The 26,319-nt window shown below is 41.4% G+C and overlaps 1 protein-coding gene across 1 annotated transcript in view; it reads right to left on the reverse strand.

Annotated features, from left to right (window-relative positions):
- Positions 1 to 26,319, reverse strand: part of si:dkeyp-14d3.1 (transmembrane protein 132C) — a 223,403-nt gene that overhangs the window by 57,995 nt on the left and 139,089 nt on the right. The window contains exon 4 of the mRNA XM_046350552.1: positions 21,305 to 21,491. Coding sequence (XP_046206508.1) covers positions 21,305 to 21,491 — 187 coding nt within the window. The remainder of the gene's footprint in view (positions 1 to 21,304; positions 21,492 to 26,319) is intronic.

A 26,319-nucleotide genomic window follows, 5' to 3' on the forward strand; every position in this document is an offset into this window, starting at 1 on the left:
CTGGGCATGCTGGCCCACTCATATTTTTTTCTCTCAATTTGAGCAGGTGATGAATTAATATGACAGATGCACATATAAAATGTGATAGCCCTTCAACAGTCAAGCAATTTAAGTTCATTATTATTATTATTATTTTTTTTAAGCGTAGATAACCCACTACTCTGAGATAAACAAACATTTTCTACCTTTCACATTATTTGTGTACAGGGAGACAATAAAAAGGGCATAAGAAGATGACAAATATGTTTCAGAAAATAAATGACAATCCATCTGTGTCATGAAGCTATTAAACTGGAACTGCCAACGTTTTAGTAACATGAAATCTTGTTAAAATCTGTTCATATACACCCCCAGGGAGAATAACACCTTTTAAAAGAAAATATTGACCAGTGAGCACTTACAGTGCATTCGGAAAGTATTCAGATCCCTTGACTTTTTCCACATTTTGTTACATTACAGCCTTTTTCTAAAATGGATTAAATTGGCCCCTTAGCCACTCCTGCGTTTTCTTGGCTGTGTGCTCGTGTCTGGCTTGTATTGTTGCTCTGTTGGAAGGTTCACCTTCTCCCCATTCTGAGGTCCTGAGTACACTGAAGCATGTTTTCATCAAGGATCTCTCTGTACTTTGCTCCGTTCATCTTTCCTTCGATCCTGACTAATCTCCCAGTCCCTGCCGCTGAAAAACATCACCACAGCATGATGCTGCCACCACCATTCTTCACTGTAGCAATTGTGCCAGGTTTCCTCCAGACGTGACGCTTGGTATTCAGGCCAAAGAGTTCAATGTTGGTTTCATCAGACCAGAGAATCTTGTTTCTCATGGTCTGAGAGTCTTTAGGTGCCTTTTGGCAAACTCCAAGTGGGCTGTCATGTGCCTTTTACTGAGGAGTGGCTTCCGTCTGGCCACTCTACCATAAAGACCTGATTGGTGGAATGCTGCAGAGATTGTTGTCCTTCTGGAAGGTTTTCCCATCTCCATAGAGGGAACTCTGGAGCTCTGTCAGAGTGACCATCGGGTTCTTGCTCACCTCCCTGACCAAGGCCCTTTTCCCCCAATTACTCAGTTTGGCTGGGAGGCCAGCTCTCGGTGGTTCCAAACTTCTTCCATTTAAGAAGGACAGAGGCCACTGTGTTTTTGGGGACCTTCAATGATGCAGACAATTTTTGGTCCAATTCACAAGATCTGTGCCTCGACACAATCCTGTCTTTGAGCTCTACGGACAATTCCTTCAACCTCATGGCTTGGTTTTTGCTCTGACATGCACTGTCAACTGTGGGACCTTATATAGACAGGTGTGTGCCTTTCCAATTTTGTCTAATCAATTGAATTTACCACTGGTGGACTCCAATCAAGTTGTAAAAACATCTCAAGGATGATCAATGGAAACAGGATGCACCTGAGCTCAATTTTGAGTCTCATAGCAAAGAGTCTGAATACTTATATAAATGAGTTTTTTTTTTTCCATACATTTTGAATATTTTTTAAAAGTTAGTTTTTGCTTTGTCATTATGGGGTAGTGTGTGTAGATTTCTTAGGACTTTTTATTTAATACATTTTAGAATAAGAAAAAAAAGTCAAAGTGTCATGTTTTGTCTTATATTGTCTTGTCATTTTGCTTTTCCTTCTGTTCGTTTTCCCCCTGCTGGTCTTTTTAGGTTCGTTCCCCTTTTTCTCTCTCCCTCCCTCTCCCTCTTCTCTCTATCGTTCCGTTCCTGCTCCCAGCTGTTCCTATTCCCCTAATCAATCATTTAGTCTTCCCACACCTGTTCCCTATCTTTTCCCCTGATTAGAGTCCCTATTTCTCCCCTTGTTTTCCGTTTCTGCCCTGTCGGATCCTTGTATAGTGTTCACCGTGCTGTGTCTTTGTATCGCCCTGTCGTGTCGTGTTTCCCTCAGATGCTGCGTGGTGAGCAGGTGTCTGAGTCTGCTACGGTCAAGTGCCTTCCCGAGGCAACCTGCAGTTTATTATCGAGTCTCCAGTCAGTTCTCGTGATTACGAGTGGAATTGTTTTTTATGCTTTATTTACCGCTCCGATTTGTCTAGGAGTATTGCTATTTCCTTTAACTGGATTAAAGACTCTGTTTTCGCCAAGTCGCTTTTGGGTCCTCATTCACCTGCTTAACACAAAGGGTCTGAATACTTTCCGAATGCACCGTAGAAATTGTCATTTTAATATTTTCTTAAATTCATAGAATGTTTGGGAATGTAGAATAAGTGAAAATTCTATAGCAGTATAGAGTCGGGAAGCGGCCGTGCGGTTTTACAATTATTAGACACTGCAGTAAATAAAACCTAGTAAAAATGTGTCAGTTTTGTCCAGGACCGGACAATACACAGACTGGTGTGCCATAGCCAATCAAAACTACATTAGGCCTTTATGCAAATAAGCCATTTACCACACCGGCCTGCCATTTTAAACTGGACTGTGTGTTTACAGGCAGTAGCAACAGCATGACATTAGATCAGTCGAACACATTCGCCAAAAGCTACAAAATACTGAATGGATTTCTGCAAATATGTGACTCGTTTCAGGAAACTAGGCATATGGCCAGAAATTAAATTATGAGCCTACTGTAGTTGGTTTAGCCATGAAAAATGACAGGAACCTTCCCGGTAGCCATGATTGGCTGACATAATGGATGGGCTGGACATGCCGAGACATGAGTTTAGATTGGTCTGCCATGTAGCACGCTTCTGTCTATAACATGAGCTGTGTAGGTAATCATTTCTAATGCAGCTTTTTTTTAAAGCCATCACATAGTACAAATGCAAAAGTTTTGCTCTCCAAAATTCTGGCATTTGATTGCAAATATGCACAGGGAGTCAAAAAAAGAACACACCTGTCTCTGGAATAAATCTTCAAACTAAGGGCAACCATGGCATCCATGACCGAGAGTGGAGAAACCATCCATATTTCTGGGTAAGAGAGTCTAGCTAGCTACATTTTCAGATATTATATGTTTCAAATGTTGTTTTCATTGCAAGTTAAAGCGTAATGTTATAGCTAACTATCTAATGTTAGCTGGCTGGCTCGCTAGCTAATGTTGCATGTATGATCTGTGTCGTAATATTATTTGTATCTCAGAGTCAATTTAATTGCTAGTTATTGCCCAATGTTAGCTAGCTAGCTGATATTGAACCCGGTTGGTTAGATACCTGCAGATTCCTGCAGGGTAGTAATGTTGATTTGGGATTATGGTTCATTGTTTAGCTAGCTAGCTACACGTCTAAACAAAAGACTCCACTATGCAAGTAACCATCTCACTGTACCGTTTTATTTGATATAGTATGTGTTTACCAGAGATGGTAATGTGAAGAACAACATGACCTGCAACAAAGTCAAATTGGTATATAACATTAGGCCAACGAGACAGTGTCCAAGTAAAAAAATTATCAGGTAGAAACCCCTGCTTTTATTTTGTCACACTCACAACCGTAAGCTATATTCTGTAATTGGCTTGCCATGGATGATGGCACCGACAGAGATGGTCGCCTCACTTCAGGTCCTTAGAAAACTATGCAGTTATTTGTTTTTTAATGTACTATTGCTTACATTGTTAGCCCAGAAATTCTCAAGTGTTATTACATACAGCCGGAAAGAACTATCTGATATAAAAGCGATGTCAACTTACCATCATTACAACCAGGAATATGTCTTTCCCGAAGCGGATCCTTTGTTTGGACCTCCACCCTGGACATGCGATCTTTTCCCAGAGGCCAACCCAAAACAACGCGGTCGCCGCAGGAAAGGCAGACGGAGCAGCCTACTTGTCAGACTCAGGAGGCAAGCACACCATCCACCGCTTCCGAGCATATTACTTGCCAATGTCCAATCTCCAGATAACAAGGCGGACGGAATTATGGCACGAGTTGCCTTCCATAGAGACATCAGAGATTGCAACATTCTCTGTTTCACGGAAACATGGCTCACTCAGGATACATTGTCAGAGTCGGTACAGCCACCCGATTTCTTCACGCATTGTGCAGATAGAAACAAACATCTCTCTGGTAAGAAGAAGGGCGGGGGTGTATGCCTTATGATTGACAACTCATGGTGTAATCACAACAGCTTACAGGAACTCAAGTCCTTTTCTTCACCTGACCTAGAATTCCTTACAATCAAATGCCGACCGCATTTTCTTCCAAGAGAACTCTCTTCGATTATAGTCGCAGCCGTGTATATCCCCCCAAGCAGATACCTCGTCGGCCAAGAAATAACTTCACTGGACTCTATGTAAACTGGAAACCATACATCCTGAGGCTGCATTTATTGTAGCTGGGGATTTTAACAAAGCTAACCTAAGATTAATACCCCCTAAATTCTATCAGCATATCGAATGCTCAAATCGAGCTGGCAGAATTCTGGATCATTGCTACTCTTCCTTCCGCAGTGCATACAAAGCCCTCCTGCGCCCTGTCTTTGGCAAACCTGACCATGAATCCATTTAGTTGCTTCCAGCCTATAGACCTAAACTCAAACAGGAAACGCCCGTGCTCAGGTCAATACAACACTGGTCTGACCAATTGGATTCCACGCTTCAAGATTGCTTCGATCACATGGACTGGGATATGCTGTGGATAGCCTCAGACAGCAACATTCATATATACGCTGACTCAGGGAGCGAGTTTATTAGCAAGTGCATCGGCGTTGTCATACCTGCTGTGACTCTTAAAACCTTCCCTAACCAGAAACCGTGGATTAATGGCAGCTTTCGCGTAAAGCTGAAAGCGCGAACCACCACTTTTAATCATGGCAAGGCGACAGGAAACATGACCAAATACAAATTATTATTCACTCCACAAGGCAAAGCAAAGTGTCAGTATAGAGACAAAGAAGAGTCGCAATTTAACGGCTCGAACACAAGACGTATGTGGACGTATTACATAAAGAAAACCAGCCCTGTCGCAGACATCGACTAATTGCTCCCAGACAAATTAAACAACTACTTTACTCACTTTGAGGACAATCGGTGCCACTGACACGGCCCGCTACCAAAGCCTGTGGGCTCTCCTTCTCCGTGGCCAACATGTGTAAAACATTTAAACCTGTTAACTCTCGCAAGGCTGCCAGTCCAGACAGCATCCCTAGCCGCATCCTCAGAGCATGCACAGACCAGCTGGCTGCTGTGTTTATGGACATATTCAACCATTCCCTATCCCAGTCTGCTGTTCCCACATGCTCTAAGATGGCCACCATTGTTCATGTTCCCAAGAAAGCTAAAGTAACTGAACTAAATGACTATCGCCCCATTGCACTCACTTCTGTCATCATGAAGTGCTTTGAGACACTAGTCAAAAGCTGACAAACTTTTACAGATGCACAATTGGGAGCATCCTGTCGGGCTGTATCACCGCCTGGTACGGCAATTGCACCGCCCTCAACCGCAAGGCTCTCCAGAGGGTAGTGCGGTCTGCATAACCTATCACCGGGGGTAAACTACCTGTCCTCCAGGACACCTACAGCCCCCGATGTCACAGGAAGACAAAAAAGATTAATGACAACAACCACCCGAGCCACTGCCTGTTCACCGCGTTATCATCCAGAAGGCGAGGTCAGTACAGGTGCATCAAAGCTGGGACCGAGAGACTGAAAAACAGCTTCTATCTCAAGGCCATCAGACTGTTAAACAGCCATCACTAACATAGAGAGGCTGCTGCCAACATACAGACTCAAATCTCTGGCCACTTAACCTCTTGAACCTCTGGGGGCAGTATTTCATTTTTGGATGAAAAACGTTCCCGTTTTAAAAAATATATTTTGTCACGATAAGATGCTCGACTATGCATATAATTGACAGCTTTGGAAAGAAAACACTCTGACGTTTCCAAAACAGCAAAGATGTTGTCTGTGAGTGCCACAGAACTAATGCTACAGGCGAAACCAAGATGAAATTTCATACAGGAAGTGAGCCAGATTTTTGAGGCGCTGTGTTCCAATGTCTCCTTATATGGCTGTGTATGCGCAAGGAGAGAGCCTATGCTTTCTGTCGTTTCCCCAAGGTGGTTGCAGCATTGTGATGAATTTGTAGGCATATCATTGGAAAATTGACCATAAGAGACTACATTTACCAGGTGTCCTCCGTTGCAATTATTGCGTAATCTCCAGGTGCGCGCATGTTTCCATTTTGAAGAGAGGAGAAACCAAACTGCCACGAGTGACTTATCATCGAATAGATATGTGAAAAACACCTTGAGGATTGATTCTAAACAACGTTTGCCATGTTTCTGTCGATATTATGGAGTTAATTTGGAAAAAAGTTTGCGTTTTAATGACTGAATTTTCGGGGTTTTTCTCAGCCAAACATGATGAACAAAACGGAGCGATTTCTCCTACACAAATAATCTTTGCTATCTGCTATCTAACTGAGAGTCTCCTCATTGAAAACATCCGAAGTTCTTCAAAGGTAAATGATCTTATTTGAATGCTTTTCTTGTTTTTGTGAAAATGTTGCCTGCTGAATGCTAGGCTTAATGCTATGCTAGCTATCAATACTCTTACACAAATGCTTGTTTTGCTATGGTTGAAAAGCATATTTTGAAAATCTGAGATGACAGTGTTGTTAAATAAATGGACTCAATAAAAGGTATCACTAGTCACTTTTAATAACGCCACTTTAATAATGTTTACATATTCTACATTACTCATCTCATATGTATATGTACCGTGCTCTATACCATCTACTGCATCTTACCTATGCCGCACGCCATCGCTAATCCATATATTAATATGTACATAATTGGTTCATCCCTTTACATTTGTGTATATGTGTATAAGGTAGTTGTTGTGAATGTTAGATTACTGTTAAATATTATTGCAGTCAGAACTAGAAGCACAAGCATTTCACTACGCTCGCATTAACATCTGCTAACCATGTGTATGTGACCAATAAAATTGATTTGATTTACTTGTAAATAATGATATTGTTTAGAGTTTTTTTCCTGAAATAATGAATACAAATGAGCTAAAGTGAAGACGTTGTTAGCTTTATGACATGGTCACCATTTTAACTGTCTAGCCAGCTAAGGTAACATTAACTAGTTAGCTAGAAACGAACCAAAACATTGTTTAGGAAGTAGCTTCCAGTTGCCTGGTTTGCTAAATTGACATATCCTAAATTCATTTTTAAACAGGTGGGTTTATTGGTGTTAAAATACACCAACCTTTAGTCTTGAAATCTTTGGTTGTTTAGTACATGGCCTCATGTGGATCCTTAAAGAGATGTGTGGAGCTAAGGCTTAAGAGGGTGAGAATAATGCTGAATGGGTGTAGACAAAGAAGAGCTCTCCAGTAGGTATACCAAAAATCATAAAGGGCCATTTTCTCAAAAGTGCGGTTACAAGTTTAGCAACTTTCAGAATTGCAGAATTACTTTCCCGATATACCATTTTCTAGTCTCTACTTTTATGCAATGTTTTTAAAAAAACGCCATTTCAAATGTTGCTACATAAAACCGAATTGAGCCGGTCGGTCACATATGTAAATACCGCAGGAGTCCTCTTACATTTGGGAACTTTACAGTCCTATGGATCAAACATCCATGAAAAGGTAGGTGCTTTCTCCCTCAGTTATGCACATCAACAAGAACAAGATCAACAACTAATGCTAGCCAGAGCAAGATGAGCTAAAATCTAACAAGGGGATATTAGCTAAACCATCTCAAACCTTTTATGTTTGTTTATTTTCTGTCAAATTGTTTCATATCTGCAAAGTAGTTAAAATGCTGTCAGTTCCACTTTAAGCAGGCTAAGAGACTTTCAAAGCAGAATTACTTTCCCATGTCCTTTCATCCACTCCACTCTCCTCTCTGTGTAGTGCCCAGTGTGCTCTCTCTTTCTCAGTCCAATGGGCATTTAATTGGGAGGAAGTGAACATGGTGGAGGAGAAGAGAATAAAGGCCTGGTTTGCACCACGCAGAACAATTTATCACTGCATGACAACTCATTGAAGTGGTGGGGACGTTTGTGAAATGAACGCTCCCTTTTAATGAGGGTCTCTCCATTTCACACTCTTTTTTTCCATCTGAGACCAAGCCACCTCTCTCTCTATGTTTATTTTCTCTCTCCCTTCTTTCCCCTCAGAGAGGTTGTAAACAGGGGGGACTGCTGTGTGTGTGTGTCACCGGGAACAGGTCATACAGTCTGTCCACCAGGCAGTCATCCCTCACTGCCTCCTAAAACAACACTAACCACTTTCCAATAGTGTCAGCTGGACCTCCAGAGCCCGCTCATCTCAGAGCTTATCTTCTTATTAGAACAGGCCAGTGCAGGGGAGGCAGGGTGAGAAGTGCTGCTGGATTCAATGGCTACTTTGATAGTGGAGATCTCCACTGAGTGCCAGCTTGGGCACAGAGGTCTAATGAGAGAGCCATCTGGGAATCCCATGGCCATGGTCTGATGGTGTTGGAAATAACACAACTATCAAGACGGAGGCCTCAGGGCCATTATATAGAGATTTGGTTGTTTTCTGGATAGAACTGAACTCACTGTTCATTCACTCATTAACTAACTGCAAAACCCTAAAGAAAGGAGGAATGGGATTGAAGAGAAGATCCAGGATAATTTTTAGGAGAGATAACCTGTCTAGGGCAACCCTGTTCCGATAGCGGAACCCCGCGCCAACAGCCAATGAAATTGTAGGGCGCCAAATACAAATCAACAGAAATATCTTAAATCAAATTTCTCAAACATACAAGTATTAGGCACCATTTTAAAGATACAATTCTCGGTAATCCAGCCACAGTGTCTGTTTTCAAAAATGTTTTACAGTGAAAGCTCCACAAATGATTATGTTAGGTCACCACCAACTCACAGAAAAACCCAGCCATTTTTCAAGCCAAAGAGAGGAGTCACAAAAATCACAAATAGAGATACAATTAATCACTAACCTATGATGATCTTCCTCAGATTACACTCATAGGACTTCATGTTACACAACACATGTATGTTTTGTTCGGTAAAGTTCATATTTATAACCAAAAATCTTATTTTACATTGGCGTGTTATGTTCTGTAGTTCCAAAACACGCAGTGATATTGCAGAGAGCCACATGAATTCACAGAAATACTCATTATAAATGTTGTTGAAAATTCAAGTGTTATGCATGGAACTTTAGATACACTTCTCCTTAACTTCTTGTGTCGAGCAATCCCGTATCCGGGAGCGTAATCATAGCCTCAAGCTCATTACCATAACGCAACGTTAACTATTCATGACAATCGCAAATGAAATGAAATAAATATATTGGCTCACAAGCTTAGCCTTTTGTTAATAACAACACTGTCATCTCAGATTTTCAAAATATGCTTTTCAACCATAGCTACACAAGCATTTGTGTAAGAGTATTGATAGCTAGCATAGCATTAAGCCTAGCATTCAGCAGGCAACATTTTCACAAAAACAAGAAAAGCATTCAAATAAAATAATTTACCTTTGAAGAACTTTGGATGTTGTCAATGAGGAGACTCTCAGTTAGATAGCAAATGTTCAGTTTTTCCAAAAAGATTATTTGTGTAGGAGAAATCGCTCCGTTTTGTTCATCACGTTTGGCTAAGAAAACCCCAGAAAATTCAGTCATTACAACGCCAAACTTTTTCCAAATTAACTCCATAATATTGACAGAAACATGGCAAACGTTGTTTAGAATCAATCCTCAAGGTGTTTTTCACATATCTATTCGATCATAAGTCATTCGTGGCAGTTTGGTTTCTCCTCTGATGCAAATGGAAAAATACACGCAGCTGGAGATTACGCAATAATTGCAACGGAGGACACCAAGCGAGCACCTGGTAAATGTAGTCTCTTATGGTCAATCTTTGAATGATATGCCTACAAATACATCACAATGCTGCAGACACCTTGGAGAAACGACAGAAAGTGTAGGCTCATTCCTTGCACATTCGCAGCCATACAAGGAGACATTGGAACACAGCGCTTTCAAAATCTGGGGCATTTCCTGTTTGAAATTTAATCTTGGTTTTGCCTGTAGCATCAGTTCTTTGGCACTCGCAGATAATATCTTTGCAGTTTTGGAAACGTCAGAGTGTTTTCTTTCCAAAACTGTCAATTATATGCATAGTCGAGCATCTTTTCGTGACATAATATCTTTTTTAAAATGGGAACGTTTTTTTTATCCATAAATTAAAAGAGCGCCCCCTATATCCAAGAAGTTAATGCAACCGCTGTTTCAGAATTCAAAATAACTTTACGGAAAAAGCATAATCTGAGAACGGTGCTCAGAGCCCAAACCAGCCAAAAGAAATATCCGCCATGTTGCGCAGTCAACATTAGTCATAAATAGCATTATAAATATTCACTTACCTTTGATGATCTTCATCAGAATGCACTCCCAGGAATCGCAGTTCCACAATAAATGTTCGTTTTGTTCGATAATGTCCATCATTTTGTCCATTTATGTCCAAATAGTTTCTTTTGTTAGGGCGTTTGGTAAACATATCCAAAAGCGCGTTCAGGTCCAGTCTGACGGAAAGTTCCAAAAGTTATATTACAGGTCAAAGAAACTTGTCAAACTAAGTATAGAATCAATATTTTGGATGTTTTTATCATAAATATTCAATAATGTTCCAACCGGAGAATTCCATTGTCTGTAGAAAAGCAATGGAACGAGAGATACCTCTCATGTGAAATGCGAGTGACTGAGAACGAGGCTGCTGGCAGACCCCTTAGTCAAACAGCTCCCATCCGGCCCCCATTCACAGGAGAAGCCTGAAACAACATTCTAAAGATGGTTGACATCTAGTGGAAGCCTTAGGAAGTGCAACATAACCCATATCCCACTGTGAATTCGATAGGGGCTGAGTTCAAAAACTACAATCCTCAGATTTACCACTTCCTGTTTGGATTTTTTCTCAGGTTTTTGCCTGCCATATGAGTTCTGTTATACTCACAGACATCATTCAAACAGTTTTAGAACCTTCAGAGTGTTTTCTATCCAATAATAATATGCATATATTAGCATCTGGGACTGAGTAGGAGGCAGTTCACTCTGGGCACGCTATTAATCCAAAAGTGAAAATGCTGCCCACAATCCCAAAGAAGATAACATTCAGACACAAGTGTATATCACAAGTAAATATTATAATTTGATCAAACATTTTTAAGGAAAGTGCAGTATTCACTGATTTATGAGGTTCCTATATTCATAGACGACCCTATACTGTAAGGAAAATAACACGCTGCTCTGACAGACAATACATACATTCTGTCTGTCATGGATGTGTATAAGGGGGTTGCTGGGGCATGGGAATACATATGACAGCTCATGGATAGTATTGACCCTTTGGTCTCGTTGAATTGCTCTAGTTCTACAGTATTTATGAGTACACATGATTTATGGGTAAAATCCTCTCCTACACCAACTAAAGTTTCTCAACGACACACTGGTGACTGGAAAAATCCTTCCCTAAAATATTAATTACATTATGGAGTTTACAATAAAAAAGAAAATACCTTGATATGAGTTGAGAGGTGGAAAATACAAGGTGGAAAAATCACAAAACTACAGAAGCACTTTGAAGCTGCATAAACAACAGCATCAAACATGGATTAAAAATATTTTTTTCGTTTGTTGTGATGTTTTTGTGATTATGTTTCTCAAAAGCTTTCTGGTGATTTCTTGCTCTCTCCACGGTCTTAAAAAATGTATTTGTCTGCGAGCTCTTCAAACTTCTCGTTGATTTCTTCAAGGGAATCACTTTCAAATCTTAGGACATAAAACCTTTTAAATTACAATACTATTCTATCTTTAATGTGTACCCATGTTCCACTTATTCACTAGCATTCTCTCTCATTAGACTGCCTCCTTCCCACATGTAATGTAGGTTTACAAATTAGTGTTCTTCACAGGTAAACACAAGAACTCCAAGTTAATACAAATTAACTTCCTTTTGGAAGGTAGTTTTGAGTAGTTACTGAATATTGGCTCTTACAGTGAACCGACCGGAAGTAAAACACCTTCTGGAGCACAGTGACCAGGAATTTCTTCTTCTCATGCGGGGCTAGGAAGCTGGTGAATAAAATATGTCTAGAAGTAGAACCACTATATTTTAACTTTATAGGACAAATTGCCTGCAAGGCTCATGAATACCACACCTGCAATATCTATATCAATTGATCAGGTGGGTGGGAGGAGCCTGTATCCCTGATGAATACAAATGACAGCGAGTTTCAGCACTCCAGGAGAGGAGACACCAAGGTCAGGCACCAGGGACACAATGGGCTCTCTGCCTGCCCCAAAACACAGGCAGAGTTTGTGGAGGGATGAGGGCAGCAGCAGGGGGGCTAATGCATCTGGATGGGCTGGTGATGGTATAGCGATGCCCTGCTGATATTCTGCTTCTGCCTGCTCATTCGTGGAGTCTGGGCTGGGCCTCAGGGCTATAGGAATGCAGCCAGGGATGCAGCTCTGTCAGTATCAGCCTGCTCTATGTCAGCCTCAAATCTATCACTTTCAGCCGATCGATAGAGAGCTCTTCCCCTACTCGGGTACAGGCCTGGTAGGGATGACCTGATCTCTCAGACTGATTTTCTCACCCGACTCTGATCAAGATCCATATAGCCAGCTTAGCTTGGCTTAGCTGCCCTCTGGACAGAAACGTCCCTATTCAGGCTCAAAGGTCAACTCCACTGCTAAATGCATTACCACCACCAAAATCCTCTGACCCGTTTCTCTCTCAAGCCTCACAGGGTCACGTTTGCTTTCAGATAGAAGACCAAAACAGACCATCTCTGAAAATACTGCCTTAATGATATGTCAATCTTTTTGACAATCCTCTCGATCCAATGTTTTAGGGATTTGATCTATTAGTTTTACATAGGGGAAGAAAACAACACATTTTGTATCAATGGGGCATCTACATTTTGGCCAGATGTGGAGAGCAAAACTTGGTATACACCAATAAAATAACGAACTTTAAAGGAAGCCACAATTACATCACCTTTTTAAGCCTTTCAATTATGTAGTTATTTAAGACAGTCTGTATTTTACATCTGACACCAAAATAATACACCATTAAAATAAGCACTTCCACTCTTTGAAAATGGAAAACTCGCAAACTTAGTTCCGCACAAGTGCAGTTCCCACCCACACTAGGCTTGCCGCTTTATCAAAAACAAGTGGGAATTGCCTCTCTCTTCCAGTCTGTTGTAGAAAAGGCTTTGTAGAGAAGGAACAAGGATGGATAGAACAGATCCTTCTCATTTAGAAAGCAGATTAAATAGGTATTTAAACAGAGCGTCCTATGTGTCAAGGAGAGAGTGGCTCCGGATCAGAGGACATTTCATTACATGTGTTGTACTCATTAACATTACATGTATTATGACACATGTGAACACCGCAGTAGACTCAATTAGCTAGCGCTATTTCTCATCAGCCCCCCAGCTCTACTATACCAGCTTCTAATGGATTGCCACTTCAAGATTCATACATCAGCCTCAACTGTAGACTCTATAAGTCATGCTATGCAAAGAAATGCAATGCTTTGCCCTGGCAAGGCAATCAGCTAGAGTAGTGCATGAGTGCCATTCAATAATGAGAGGAAAATACAGGTCCCTGTAGTGTAGTGTAGTGTAATGCAGGGGTTCCCAACTGTTTTTCCACAGGGCCCCCTTTTTCACAGTTGAAATGTTTTATTGTTTATTGACAGTCTACAGTATATTAAATACAACACTAGCTTGATTTTGTATAATTTGAGGGACCTTTTTTAAGCTAATTTCCTGCAATTCTATGTAGTTTAATAAGACTCTTGAAATCTTTTAGGTAGGCTATTTAAATATAATAATAATACTTTTTTTTAGACCTAATTTCCCCAAATGTTATTTTATTACCAAATATTTATTTAAACAGGGGAAACAAACTGAAACAGAGTCTCTTTTACAGTTGTGCCCTTTATTGTGATACAATAAAAACAACACAGCAATTAATAAAAATGTAAAACAAAACTAAATTAAAACATATACAAAGTACAAGATGGAGATTAAAAATATTAAAATAAATACATTTCTATAAGAAAGACACACATTACAAAATGCAATCACAGTTTAAAGTTAATGTAATGTGCATTTAAACTGTATTACAGGCAGCAACACATCTAACTGGAATTCTCTCTGCAATCATTCCATGAGTGTGGAGCATGATATTCAAATGCTGTTTTGCCTAACTCGGAGTGAATCCGGGGTATCTCTAGAATGTCCTGTGACAGAGTCAGATAAATACTATCTGACCACTGGAATTTTGAGTTAAGATAATTAGGATTAAGATAAGTTTCTATAAAACAGCTTTGTAGACAAATATCAACCCGTGTCTGGCCCTTCTAAAAGTCAGGGAGTCCCAGCCAACTGAAGTGTACAAAAGGCAATGACGCGTGCAAAAGTTTGCACCAGTAACAAAGCGCAATGTTGCATGACACATTGCTTCCAATGTCTTCAGTACTGATGCTGATTCATGCATATATAAAACATCACCATAATCAAGCACTGACTTGAAAGTGGCCTGTACAATTTCCTTTCTGTCCTGTGATGACAGACAAGATTTTTTGTTCAGATTTTACAATTGTATACTTTTGGATTGCGAAAATACCATATACTTAGTTTTACTTGAATTAAGCACCAGCCTAAGATCTACAAGTTCATCTTGAAGCAATTGAAAGTCAAACTGCAGGAATGTAAATGCTTGAGGAAGTGATGGGGCTGTGGCAAATAGTACTGTGTCATCAGCATAGAAATTAAAGTTGTATTTTTTCACTGAGTTACAGATATCATTTACGTATATAGTGAATAATAAAGGACCTAAAATCGAACCTTGTGGGACTCCTTTGTGAACAGTGACAAAACCTGATTTTACTCAATCTGCAATAATAGCCTGAGATCTATCACTGAGATAATCCTGAAACCACACACATGTATCGGAGGCCAACCCCAATGAGGTCAGTCTATTCAATGGAAGAGAATGATCAACTGTATTGAAAGCCTTCGATAGGTCAACAAACAAAGCAACACAGTTCAACTTCTCATCCAAAGCTCTTACAATACAATTTACAACCAGTGTGGTGGCTGTGATAGTACTGTGCCCCGGGTGGTCTAAAACCGGACTGAAATGTATTCAGTATGCAGTTGTCAGACAAGACAGAGTGAAGCTGTACATTTACCAATGACTAACATTTCTGCAAGACAAGACAGCTTAGAGATTGGTCGATAATTATCAAGGTCACCAGTATCCCCATCTTTGTGCAGAGCCAGCACATAGGCAGTCTTCCAAATCTTAGGTATGACCCCAGAGGTCAACGTGAGGTTACAAATATGAGTGAGAACACCAGAGATAAGCGGTGCAGCTCTAGCCAGCAACCCTGGGTCAAGTTTGTCAGCCCGTTGCTTTCTTAGTGTCTATGGTTAGCAAGGCATCAATCATTTAATCCTCTGGGAAGAGGCTTAGTGAGAAATTCTGACCATCAGCATCAGCATACTCATGCATAATCCCTTCATATTTATCTTTTCTTCCTTCATTTGTGGTCGACATTTTCTCCAAAAGATTGCCTGCTGCAATGAAATGATTGTTGAAGGAATTATCAGTGGCATTCTTATCAGTAATGAGTCCAGTATCCAACCCTATCTGATTTGGGAGTGTAGAGTGCATACTGTTATTTAATGTTTTAAGTACCTTCCAGAATTTGGCTGGATTCCCGAAACAGTCATTTAAACTGGCCACAGAGTAATCCAATTTTGTTCTTCTAACAAGTCTGATGCACAGGTTTCTCAGGTGCCTAAAAGTTAGCCAGTCAGAACTAGAATAAGTTTCTCTTGTCTTAGCCCATGCTACATCTCTTTTACCAATAGTATCAGAAATGTCTGCACTAAACCATGGGTTTGATCTATTCTTTGCTCTAACCTTAGTGTATGGAGCGTGTTTATCGGCAATGGAAATAAAAACACTAGTACATTTTTCGAACGCCAACTCTGCTCCAATTATATTACAAATAGATTCAAGATTACCATGGGAAAGATCCTGTCAGGAAGCTTGTTCACTAAAGTTTCTATAATTTATTTTTGTGATAATATAAGGTTTGGCCCTATGCATTTTGACATCTCTAGTACATGCAATGGGGCAGTGATCACTGACACCTAGTGGAAATACTCCCCTAGCTCTATATTTCTCAGGTGCATTTGTTAGTATATAATCAAGCAATGAGGACTTTGTAGGCACCTTAAGAGTTGGTCTTGTTGGCTCAGTGATTAATTGTGTGAGATTTACCTCAGTAGAAAAGTCCTGTGTCCTGTGTTTTCCAATCAAAGTTCAAATCTCCCAGGAAAATGACTTCAGTTGATATAAAAGTGCCTAATAAGTCTGTTAAATGGCTACGCATATTCTTACTAGAAGGTGGGCAATATACTCCAACAATTGTAACTTTACAGTTGTTACCTAATGTGAGACTTAGAGCTAACACTTCAAACTGATTTGGAATGGAGACAGATTTAATTAGTGCAATGGAGAGGTAATTTTTAGCATAGATAACCACTCCTCCCCCTCTACTCATCCTGTCAGCTCTACAAAAACATTGTACCCTCTTAATAAAATAAAAAATTGACAATATACTATGTATATTCAAATGTAAAAACCCAAGTCCCTTACAGTTTTGATATGTTTAATTATGACAATGTAAATGAAGCCTCAATTTAATTATACATATTCTGTTTTACAGAAATTGATTTGATCAATTGATAGCGACAGAGTCACACATTGTATAAGATTAGTTCCTAAGCAAAGTCCAATTTCTTTGACTCCTCGACTTTAGAAGGTCGTAGCTCAGCTTCTCACTGTTACAGAGATAAACCAAAGATATTCCCATGTGCATCAAATTTGACCTCTTGTTTCTAGCCTAAAGCATTGGGGATTTACGTGTCGCTTTAGATCTGTATAAACAGTCGCAAATTGTTAATACAAAAAAAGATAACTTTGCCCTCAAAACCCTTGGTGTAGTGTATTGTTGCATCGTGTCGTGTGCTGCTCAGACACTGATTGAGACCAGTGTATTCTGACATCTCTACTTACACGTATACCTTAATACATAGAATATTCAGTTGTATATTATTCTATCTGCACCCAGCCCGATATTAAAACAATGCACAAACTTCAAACTTCACTGTGATGTATTTGTGCTCATGTCTGACAGGGTACTGGATACATGCTCTGCTCACATACCTGTGTGTCTGACGATGTGTTTGATAAATCACTTTCCTGCTATTTCAATTGCCTGGCACTAAGGTGCAAGGAATTAAATGAATGTGGGAAAATAACACATCAGTAAGGAAACATTATGAATGCATAAGGAAATCTACAGTAAAGGGTTACCAAACATCCAACTGAGTATCATTGATGGATTACTGTATCATTTGGGAGAGGAAGTGGCCGGAGAAGGCCAGGGTGATGATGTATTGTTTAACAATACCATTCAGAAAGCACATGAATACAAACCACTTCTTTAATTTCTCCTCATCTCCATGCTGTTTGAATGAGCTGTGTTTAAGTGAGCACAGTTTGCTGCCGATGCTGGAGCAGGAAGACATATGAGTGGTGATATGATGCATGCCTAGTCTTCTCACTCTCTTTTCATCCCTGGAGTAGAGCAGCGTGGGTAATGATCATGAGGCTGGGCAGGAGCGTATTACTTCAGGATAGTAAAGGAAAATGGGCCAGCCTCCTGCTGCGTTGCTGAGGAATCAGCTCAGCCAACAATTACTGCCATTAAGATCCATCCACTCATGACCTAAAAAACACACAGCTACTTACCACTATAGCGGCAGAAGGGAGGAGGTTAGGAGAGATACTACTGTATATTAAGGTATGTTTGTCTGTATTAAACAAAAGAAGGGAGGGAAGAAGAGAGGGGGAGAAGAAGGGAGGAGGGAAAATGGTGTGGGAGGGAAAACTCTTCTGAAAGTGAGAAAAGGACAGCTGTAGACAAGAGGAGAGAGAAAAGTGTTTAAGGTGTTTCTCTGTTCTTTCTTCTCCGATACTTCTGAATTCCCTTTTTTTTAAAGGCTTTTAAAATAATTGCAGCATTTGCAGAAATCCTGCTTCAAGATTTGAAATGGGTGACAAACCATTGAACAGTGCTGGGAGCTGGCAGTGTGCAGGTGTCCCTGCTACAGGAGGAGGCTGCTTCAAAGAGGAAAGAAAGAGAGCTCATCTTTCAAAAAAATCCTCTCTCTCAGAGGTGTCATCTACAGTAGAGCCCTATCACTTGACTCCGGAAGTGCAATAAAAGGCCTTTTTTTGTTGTTATACTCAATTAGAACAAGGGCACAGTCATTTAGAGCATGCCGTAAATGGGTTGAGGAGCAACTGAGGTAATAAGCCATGAATGTTATCCAACCCTGAATAAGCTTGCCATTATTAATAATCATTAGCTTTATTACATTATAACCTTTAAGGCATGGTCACTTACGGATTCCCCCTTTATGTTTAAGGGATTATTTCTGGCCTAAACTCAATTAGCTTCTCTGTCATGGCAAAAGACAATCTAGCCTATTAGCCTAATTAGTCCTAATTACAGATGAAAGCCTCTTCTTAACCAAAGCGACAGCGCTGTTGTGTCAACAGATGCCTGCAGTATGCTCTCTGAAGTCTCCCCACTCAACTCGATTAAAGAGATTTGAGCAGCCCACTTTCTTTCTTTCTTTCGCTTTCTTTCTTTCTCTCTTTCTTTCTCTCTGATTCTCTGTCACCCATCACTGATAATAACGCTGTTCTATTCTCCCTGGCCTGTAAAGAGCTGCATGCTCTTCTCTCTGAACCCTCTACATCCCCAAACATAAGGGATCAACAGCTGGAAGACATCATTGTTGTGTCACAGATACAGGTCTTTGTCCAGTCTCCTGTCCTGTCCTACCACAGAGACACAATGTAACACTTTCTTTGTCTCAGAAACACAGTTATGTTCTTGTTTTCCCACTGGCAATGGGGAAGTGGGGCTGATGAGTAGGGTGAGGAGGGGAGGATGAGAGGAGAGGAAGTAATCTATGGGCTTTTCATGCCAGAGTGATCCCAAGTAATCTAATTCAGCCTTCCTCGCTGGTTTGCCTTCTCTTGCAATGACGCATGCAGATTGCACAAACACATTTACAGACACATGCTCAAGTCTCTCTGTGTGTGTGTGTGAGAGTGAGTGAGGGTACTGTATGTGCTCTGTGACAATGTCTGAGGTTGTGTGTGTGAGTTGTGTAGACAATGTGAGTCTATTGTGTGTTTTTTGTTTCTCTTGGGGTTTAGTGTTGAAGAAGGTGGGAAGACTCAGGGTGTCATGTCCTTAAAATACATTCCACAAAGGAGAGGCAGCGAGGGAAAACCAGTATACTGACCAAGGAAATGGTCTGACACGAGTCTGCACATTACAGGCCAGGGTATTTCCCTCTCAAACTATTGATTATAGGACTGGAGTAAGGCTGGACACCAACAGCCCTATATCCTGTCAACCTTATTGGTTGCTCATGTCAAAATGTCAATATCAGCACGGGAAACGTCAATCGTGCATTGACCAGGTGTAGTCCTGAGATATGCATTGAAATGTTAAGTCCCTCCATTACATGTAGTGTTATGACCATAGAAATATAATTACTAGAATGGAAATCTATATCTACTAGAAAGGGCATCTATTGCTAAGGTCATCACTGGCTTAACGGAAGGCTTCCTGAATAGAATACTGAATCAGGACAGGATAACTAAACACAAGAGGTTACATAGCACATCCATACAGTACACATCTGTAATCTGTTCTAATGTATTTGAATACACCATTCATCTTCTCATATGAGCCTCGCACCATAATGTTCATGCATTAATTGATTTAGCCAAGATTATCAAATGATTCTAATAGCAGGTTAAATATGATGGCTCTTTGTCGCTATAGAAAAGCCTTTATTAATCAGCCTTGAACCATAAATCCTTATTCCACTCAAAATGTATAATGATTTCATCATAATACCAGGCACTATTAGTGATGGATTAGTACATGGGCGTAGAAGTGTGCAGTGCTTTCACAAAGAACCAAAGTCGGTCTATAAATCTGGCAGCCACAAAAACACCTTCAAATGCATTTCCTCATTTATAATTTTGCAAATACTGTATACCAAAACATGAGCAAATGTATCTGCAAATTATCAGAGAAATGACTGAGCCTTAAATGGATATCGTGCACATTCTCGTACCTACATAAAGCTCCCTCAGAGACAGTATGGAATACCGATGTTAAAAAGAGAAATGCTATTTATACATTTGTGTCAATGCAAAGCGTGGGTGCAAATATCCCTTTTATATGGCAGAAACATTATTGACACGTCAGAAGAATGAAAGGAATATCAAAAGGGAACTATGGGTATTATAATCTACCTCTGTAAAAACAAAAAGAAGGAAAAAAAAGATAAATTATTTGGAAAATAGATCTGTGGGGTACAAGAGTTAGAGTAGCTGCATTCCTCTGAGCACAGCAACACAGGCAAATGCAGCCACCCACAGGCACCTATCATGTAGGTATAGGCGCTGCTAATATGGAATTATTTATACTCGACAGTGCACTCACAACATTCATTATGCATACCACAAACATAGAAATAAAGCTCTTACAGAAAATCACATATCTCAACACTGGCAAGCAACATGTCATGCTTATAAGTGGGTGTAATTGATCTCTCTGGTATCTTTCTGTTGCTTTTCTGGATCTAACTCTGTTTAGCAAGCCAAGGCAAATGAGGTGAAAGATGTTCTGTGAAGTTCAATGGAGTAGCTTTGGTGAATCCATCCAATAGAAAGGCTAATCTGTATAGCAGCCTAAAGAGAGAAAAACACCTGCAGGCCTACCCTCAGGCCACAGAGAGCCTCCAGGCCCCACACAGGGCCTGCAGAGGGCCACATGCACCCACTCCTCCTCCATGCCAAAATACACACACCACAGGCAAAACACTGAAGCTAAAGGTCTGCGATTTCAGTGTAGTTACATCAGGAATCAAAGATCTAAGATTTGTTAGATGTGTAACGTACAAGACCTTTAAACATACTGCTCCACAATAATAATATACAGTAAGTGATTGTACAAAATATGCAATAGATGTACACAGTTGTGAATAGAAAAACAATTATGTGAAGCATCGTCACTGCTGTGAACAGCAGGATGCACAGTGTGTATCCTACAAAACTTTGAGTGAACTTTGTGCTCTTCAGATCTCTGGCACAGTCCATCTGCTCTGTGTGTTGTAGTGATTGTGACTGGCTGACTGACTGGCTGACTGGCACCACTCACCATGGCAAGGGGCACAATGCCCCCCAGGTCCTTCTGGGCCAGTCGGATCTCCGTCTCTGCCTCCTGCATGGTGGCATGGCTGCCCGGGTACTCCACCTGCCACGTGATCCAGCGGCTGCCCAGTGGACCCAGGAAGCTGTCCACTTCCAGGTCCACCTGTAGGACCCTCTGCACACCCTCCTCAGACCTGCAGCACAGACCAGAGAGAAAGAGATGGGAGAGGATCAGTATTTGATTAGAAAGTAACAGTGTGTCCGTCCATGAGCTCTACCAACACACAGTCCTAATCGAATTATTAAAAATAGTGGAGTCTGATGACTAAATCAATGTCCCTGACATTTTAGACTGTGCTTCTACAAAAGGTCAACTCGGGTCCATGGTATGATATGCACTGTTAATAGCTATTTCTCACAGCTCTATATTGACATTCTTCATACTGCCCATACGGCTACAGTTGCTCTGTACAGTACTGTAATACATACTAATCTTTATCTCAGAGGGAGGCTACAAGTAATTGTCACCCCCTGCTCTGGACATGAAGGCTTGGGTGTTAACCACTGCCCTCATTTGCAGCAGCAGCACAGTATGAATATATGGCATTACTGTATATGCAATGCAGGGAGAATATATGGCAGGGCTGCATTAAGGCAGACAAATGGAGAGCGTTGATAATATCATTTCCCGGTGACACCATAAGTCTCTGGTGCTCAGAGTTTAAATAAATAGCCAGGAGGCAGCAAAGGTCAGCTTTACACAGAAGCAGGAAATGGAAATGGCACACGATCTGTTAGCCTTGTCTGGCGTGTCAAATGGCAGGGCTCAGGGCCAATACATTTCACGCACTGTCTCCAAGGCCCAACGGCACTAAACAGCATCTCCTTCATTTGAGGCTGACCAGAAAGAAAGAACGAGCGAGAAAGAGGAAAAATATGCACCTCAATCTCTTCTGGTGCTGCTTGGCCTCAGGACAACGACGGCAGTTTGTCTACTGTACCTATGGCACATGGCAGATACAGTATGGCACCCTACAGTACAGATCAACACATCTAATTACTTTACCAGCTTCATTCCAAGACCGCAAATCTATTTGCCCATTTTTTGTATTGTTGTGGTGAACAAAGGACATGCGTAGTACTTCGAGAAAAGACATCTGAGCAAATATATAATGTTCTCAATTATGAATGTGACTCAGAAAACAGGAAAACTATGAATAATAGACCAGGCGTTTTATTTGCTGAACCCTGGGTTTTTGTAAGGCACATACTCACTTCCCTTTCTCTTATTTATTTTCAATCAGAGAGAATGAGTGATTTGTTGTGTCCTAGCACACAACAACCCAATTTCTACAAGAAACGGAAGTGAGTATAAATATTTAAAATGACAACCAACCAAATAACTTGTGCCGCATTCCATATAACAGAGTAGCAATCAGTGTGGAGAGAGCTGGGTTGTGCTGGGCTGTCAGAGCAGTGGCATGGTAGGAAACGGCCTTACATAACTACTACATCCACAGTCCCTCTGACAAGACAGATGCCAATTTGGGTTGGAAGACCAATAAAAGCCGTGAGGTCATCAAGCAAACAACGATGACAGCTGATGAACAGATTGACCAGAGTGTATAACCTTTGAACAGTATGTACAGTCACATGACTGCACTTTGGGCTGTGTCACTGGTAACCTGAAAAATGCCCTAGTTTCCTCACCCACTCAGATTTCAGTGCAAACATGATCCTCTGGTAACATCAAATTCAGAATGCAATAGAATATACAAACTACACAGTCAAACTAATGAAGGTGCCTAAGGAGAAGCAGGGTTCAGCTGTGCATGGTGTGACGTGAACTCAAACACTGAAATTATTTCACCGTTTGTCTCTTCTCTGAGCAAATCCATTCCGTTTTTTGATTTAGAGATGTCAATTATTGCCCTCCCTACGGCATCATAGGTGGCATTTTTTAATAACTGCCATGAAAATGAAGGACTTTATGAGGTTTCATCTGAATATAGAACACCAGCTCCAGAGATGTCAGGGAGATACAATTGCAGATGACAATTTTCTTTGTTCTATGAGCGTAACCTTAACACAGACATTCTGCAATTTTGAAAACTGAAAAATCTGACTGCAATAAAATGTTTGAATAATGAAGACAGTAGAAAATGAGATAGGAGGTGAGAGGGGAGGATATGGGAGGAGATTGTGAAGGAAATATCTAGGAGAAGAGGAATTCACACAGCTACATGTGCATATTATTTTGGCCCTTTGACTTTGATGACATCACCTTGTTCATGAGAGCAGTAGCTTGTGTTAGATACGTCCTGGTGAGCAGGCACAGTAATGCATATTAAAGGAGAATTTAGCAATACACTTGTTTTTGCTAAATTTATCCCAACCAGCAATTCACTTCCTCATTGTTGTTGTGCAGTACGGGGGCTCTGAAAGAACACGAACGAAGGCTCCAAAGAGACTCAAATATGTCCTTTTAGAAAGGGAAAAACTCAGTATAGTGATGCTTGTCTGTAAATGTTGTACATGAAATTGTTTCATTCCGAACTTTATCCTCAACATTATATTCCATTTTGTTGCAACTTAGAGATTTGGTTGTAAAAAAGCAAACTTCTCCTTTAACACTTGACGGACTGATGTGGGAGTTCTACCATGCAGGTAGCGATAGACAAGCCTGGAAAAAACATTATTCTACAGCATAGTAACACTCACTGTGAGTCACTGAATAGGAATGGGTGCTATAGGTAAAATACAGTGTGAACGTGTGAGTGTCTTAGTGCTTCTATTCAACAGACCTTGTAAGCTGTCAGCATGTGATGCATTTAATTAAATGAAGATGTCACGCCCTAATCTGTTTCACCTGTCTTTGTGCTTGTCTCCACCCCCCTCCAGGTGCCGCCCATCTTCCCCGTTAGCCCCTGTGTATTTATACATATGTTCTCTGTTTGTCTGTTGCCATTTCGTTTTGTTCGTAGAACCTACCGGCATTTTTACCTTTGCCGCACTATTCTGAATTAACTGACCTCTGCCTGACCTGACCTGACCCTGCCTGCCGTCCTGTAACTTTGCCTCTGTTGTTGTAATAAACATTGTTACTTCGACACAGTCTGCATCTGGGTCTTACCTTGAAATGTGATAGTACGAACTGGCCATTACTGACCCAGCAGACTTGGACCAGCTCCGCTACGCCATCTCCTCCCAAGGAGCCACCATTGGTAGGCACGAGGAGTTGCTTCGCGGTCCGATGGCAGAGTTCCAGACAATGGCCAAATGTCACGACCAAGCAATGGACATATTGCGGGAGCAATTCCATTGGTTGTCTACTTGGCAGCCTATCACGATGGCGCCATCACCCCGGTTTCCCGGGAACCCCACTTACCTCCCCAGAGCGCTTCGATAGAGAGTCGGTTGTTCCCTCGTATGGAGCTTCAGCCATCCTCCATCCCCTCGGACCTCTCTAAGATAGCATACCTCATCACGCTGATGTCTGGGAGGGCCCTTGCCTGAGCTACGGCCGTTTGGGAACAACAGTCGGCCGTATGCTTCAGTCTGGAGAAAATCGTGGCGGAGGTGAAAAACGTTTGAGGCTCCGGTGTCCAGGAGATAGGCTGTTTGGAAGTTTCTCCAGCTACGACAGGACCCCCTTAGTGTGGCAGGCTATGTGGTGGATTTCCGCACGCAAGTAGTGGAGTGTGCCTGGAACCCGGAAGTGTTGTTCGACACGTTCCTGCATGGATTATCAGAGGAAGTAAAGGACGGATCGACGGATCTTGACTCGCTCATTGCTTTATCCATCCGGCTTGATGGTCGGCTATGGGAATGTAGGAGGGAGAAGAGGTCTGATTGCTGTCCCAATCGCTCACCCAACGATCCCAGCTTTCAGTTGATGAACTCTGGAAGTTCCCGGTGTCTTCGTCCTAAGAAAAGATATGAGCTGACCCGAGTTCCTCCAAGAGTCTCTGAAGACTGACGATTCACCTCTTCCCGAGCCGAGGCAACTCGGCAGGGCTAGGCTGTCTCCAGCCAAATGCATACTCAGAATTGACAACCAAAGTTGTCTGTATTGCAGTACTGTCGGTCATTTTGTATTTACCTGTCCCTTCAAGAGACCTGGCTCATTCGTTGGAGTGAGTACTCTGGTGGGGATTAAAGAAACATTTTCTCCCTTTACTCGTCCCCCTCTCCACATCATTCTGCTGTGGGGCAACCAGTCCATGTCTCTCCAGGTACTCATCGACTCGGGGGCCGATGCAAGTCTTTTGGACGTTACCCTGGTGTCCGAGCTGAGCATCCCCACTCAACCCCGCTCCATTCCCATGAATGTTAGAGTGCTGGACTGGTGCTCTATAGGCTGGGTCATCCACCATACCACCCCCATCAACCGACGAGTGTCAGGGAACCACAGCGAGATGATCCAATTCCTGCTAGTTGAGTCTCCGCAGGTTCCCGTGGTATTGGGATTCTTTTGGCTCTTGGCCACTTCCGGTATCCAAGAAGGTCAAGCCAGATGCACTGGCACACCGCTATAGTCCCACAGCTACACCCCTGGCAGCCCCTCTGCTGTTCTTCCTCTGTTGCCCTGTACCCTAAGTATATTTCCTACATTTCCTGTGTCTAGAATTAAAACCATGTCTTACAGCCCTGTGTCTCCTGTTACCAGCGTTTTTACCTTTGCCCCACTACTCTGGATTACCGACCTCTGCCTGACCTGACCCTGATCCTGCCTGCCATCCTGTACCTTTGCCCATGTTGTAATAAACATTGTTACTTCGACATAGTCTGCATCTGGGTCTTACCTTGAAACGTGATAGAAGTAGACTTAAGGTGGCGTTGAGACAACTGTTGCTATGGAGATTGTCTGACCTTTTGGGAGATCAAATTAAGCTAATCAACGTCTGAAGCTGCTAATGTTACTGGTAGATAAGAAACTTTACTTAATGTAGCCAATAAACTACTAGAAAGGCTGAAAAGACGGTCTTCTATTTTTTCGAAAACACTGGTCTCATCACAGGA

This window comes from Oncorhynchus gorbuscha, linkage group LG05, assembly GCF_021184085.1.
Source record: "Oncorhynchus gorbuscha isolate QuinsamMale2020 ecotype Even-year linkage group LG05, OgorEven_v1.0, whole genome shotgun sequence".
Taxonomy (NCBI): domain Eukaryota; kingdom Metazoa; phylum Chordata; class Actinopteri; order Salmoniformes; family Salmonidae; genus Oncorhynchus; species Oncorhynchus gorbuscha.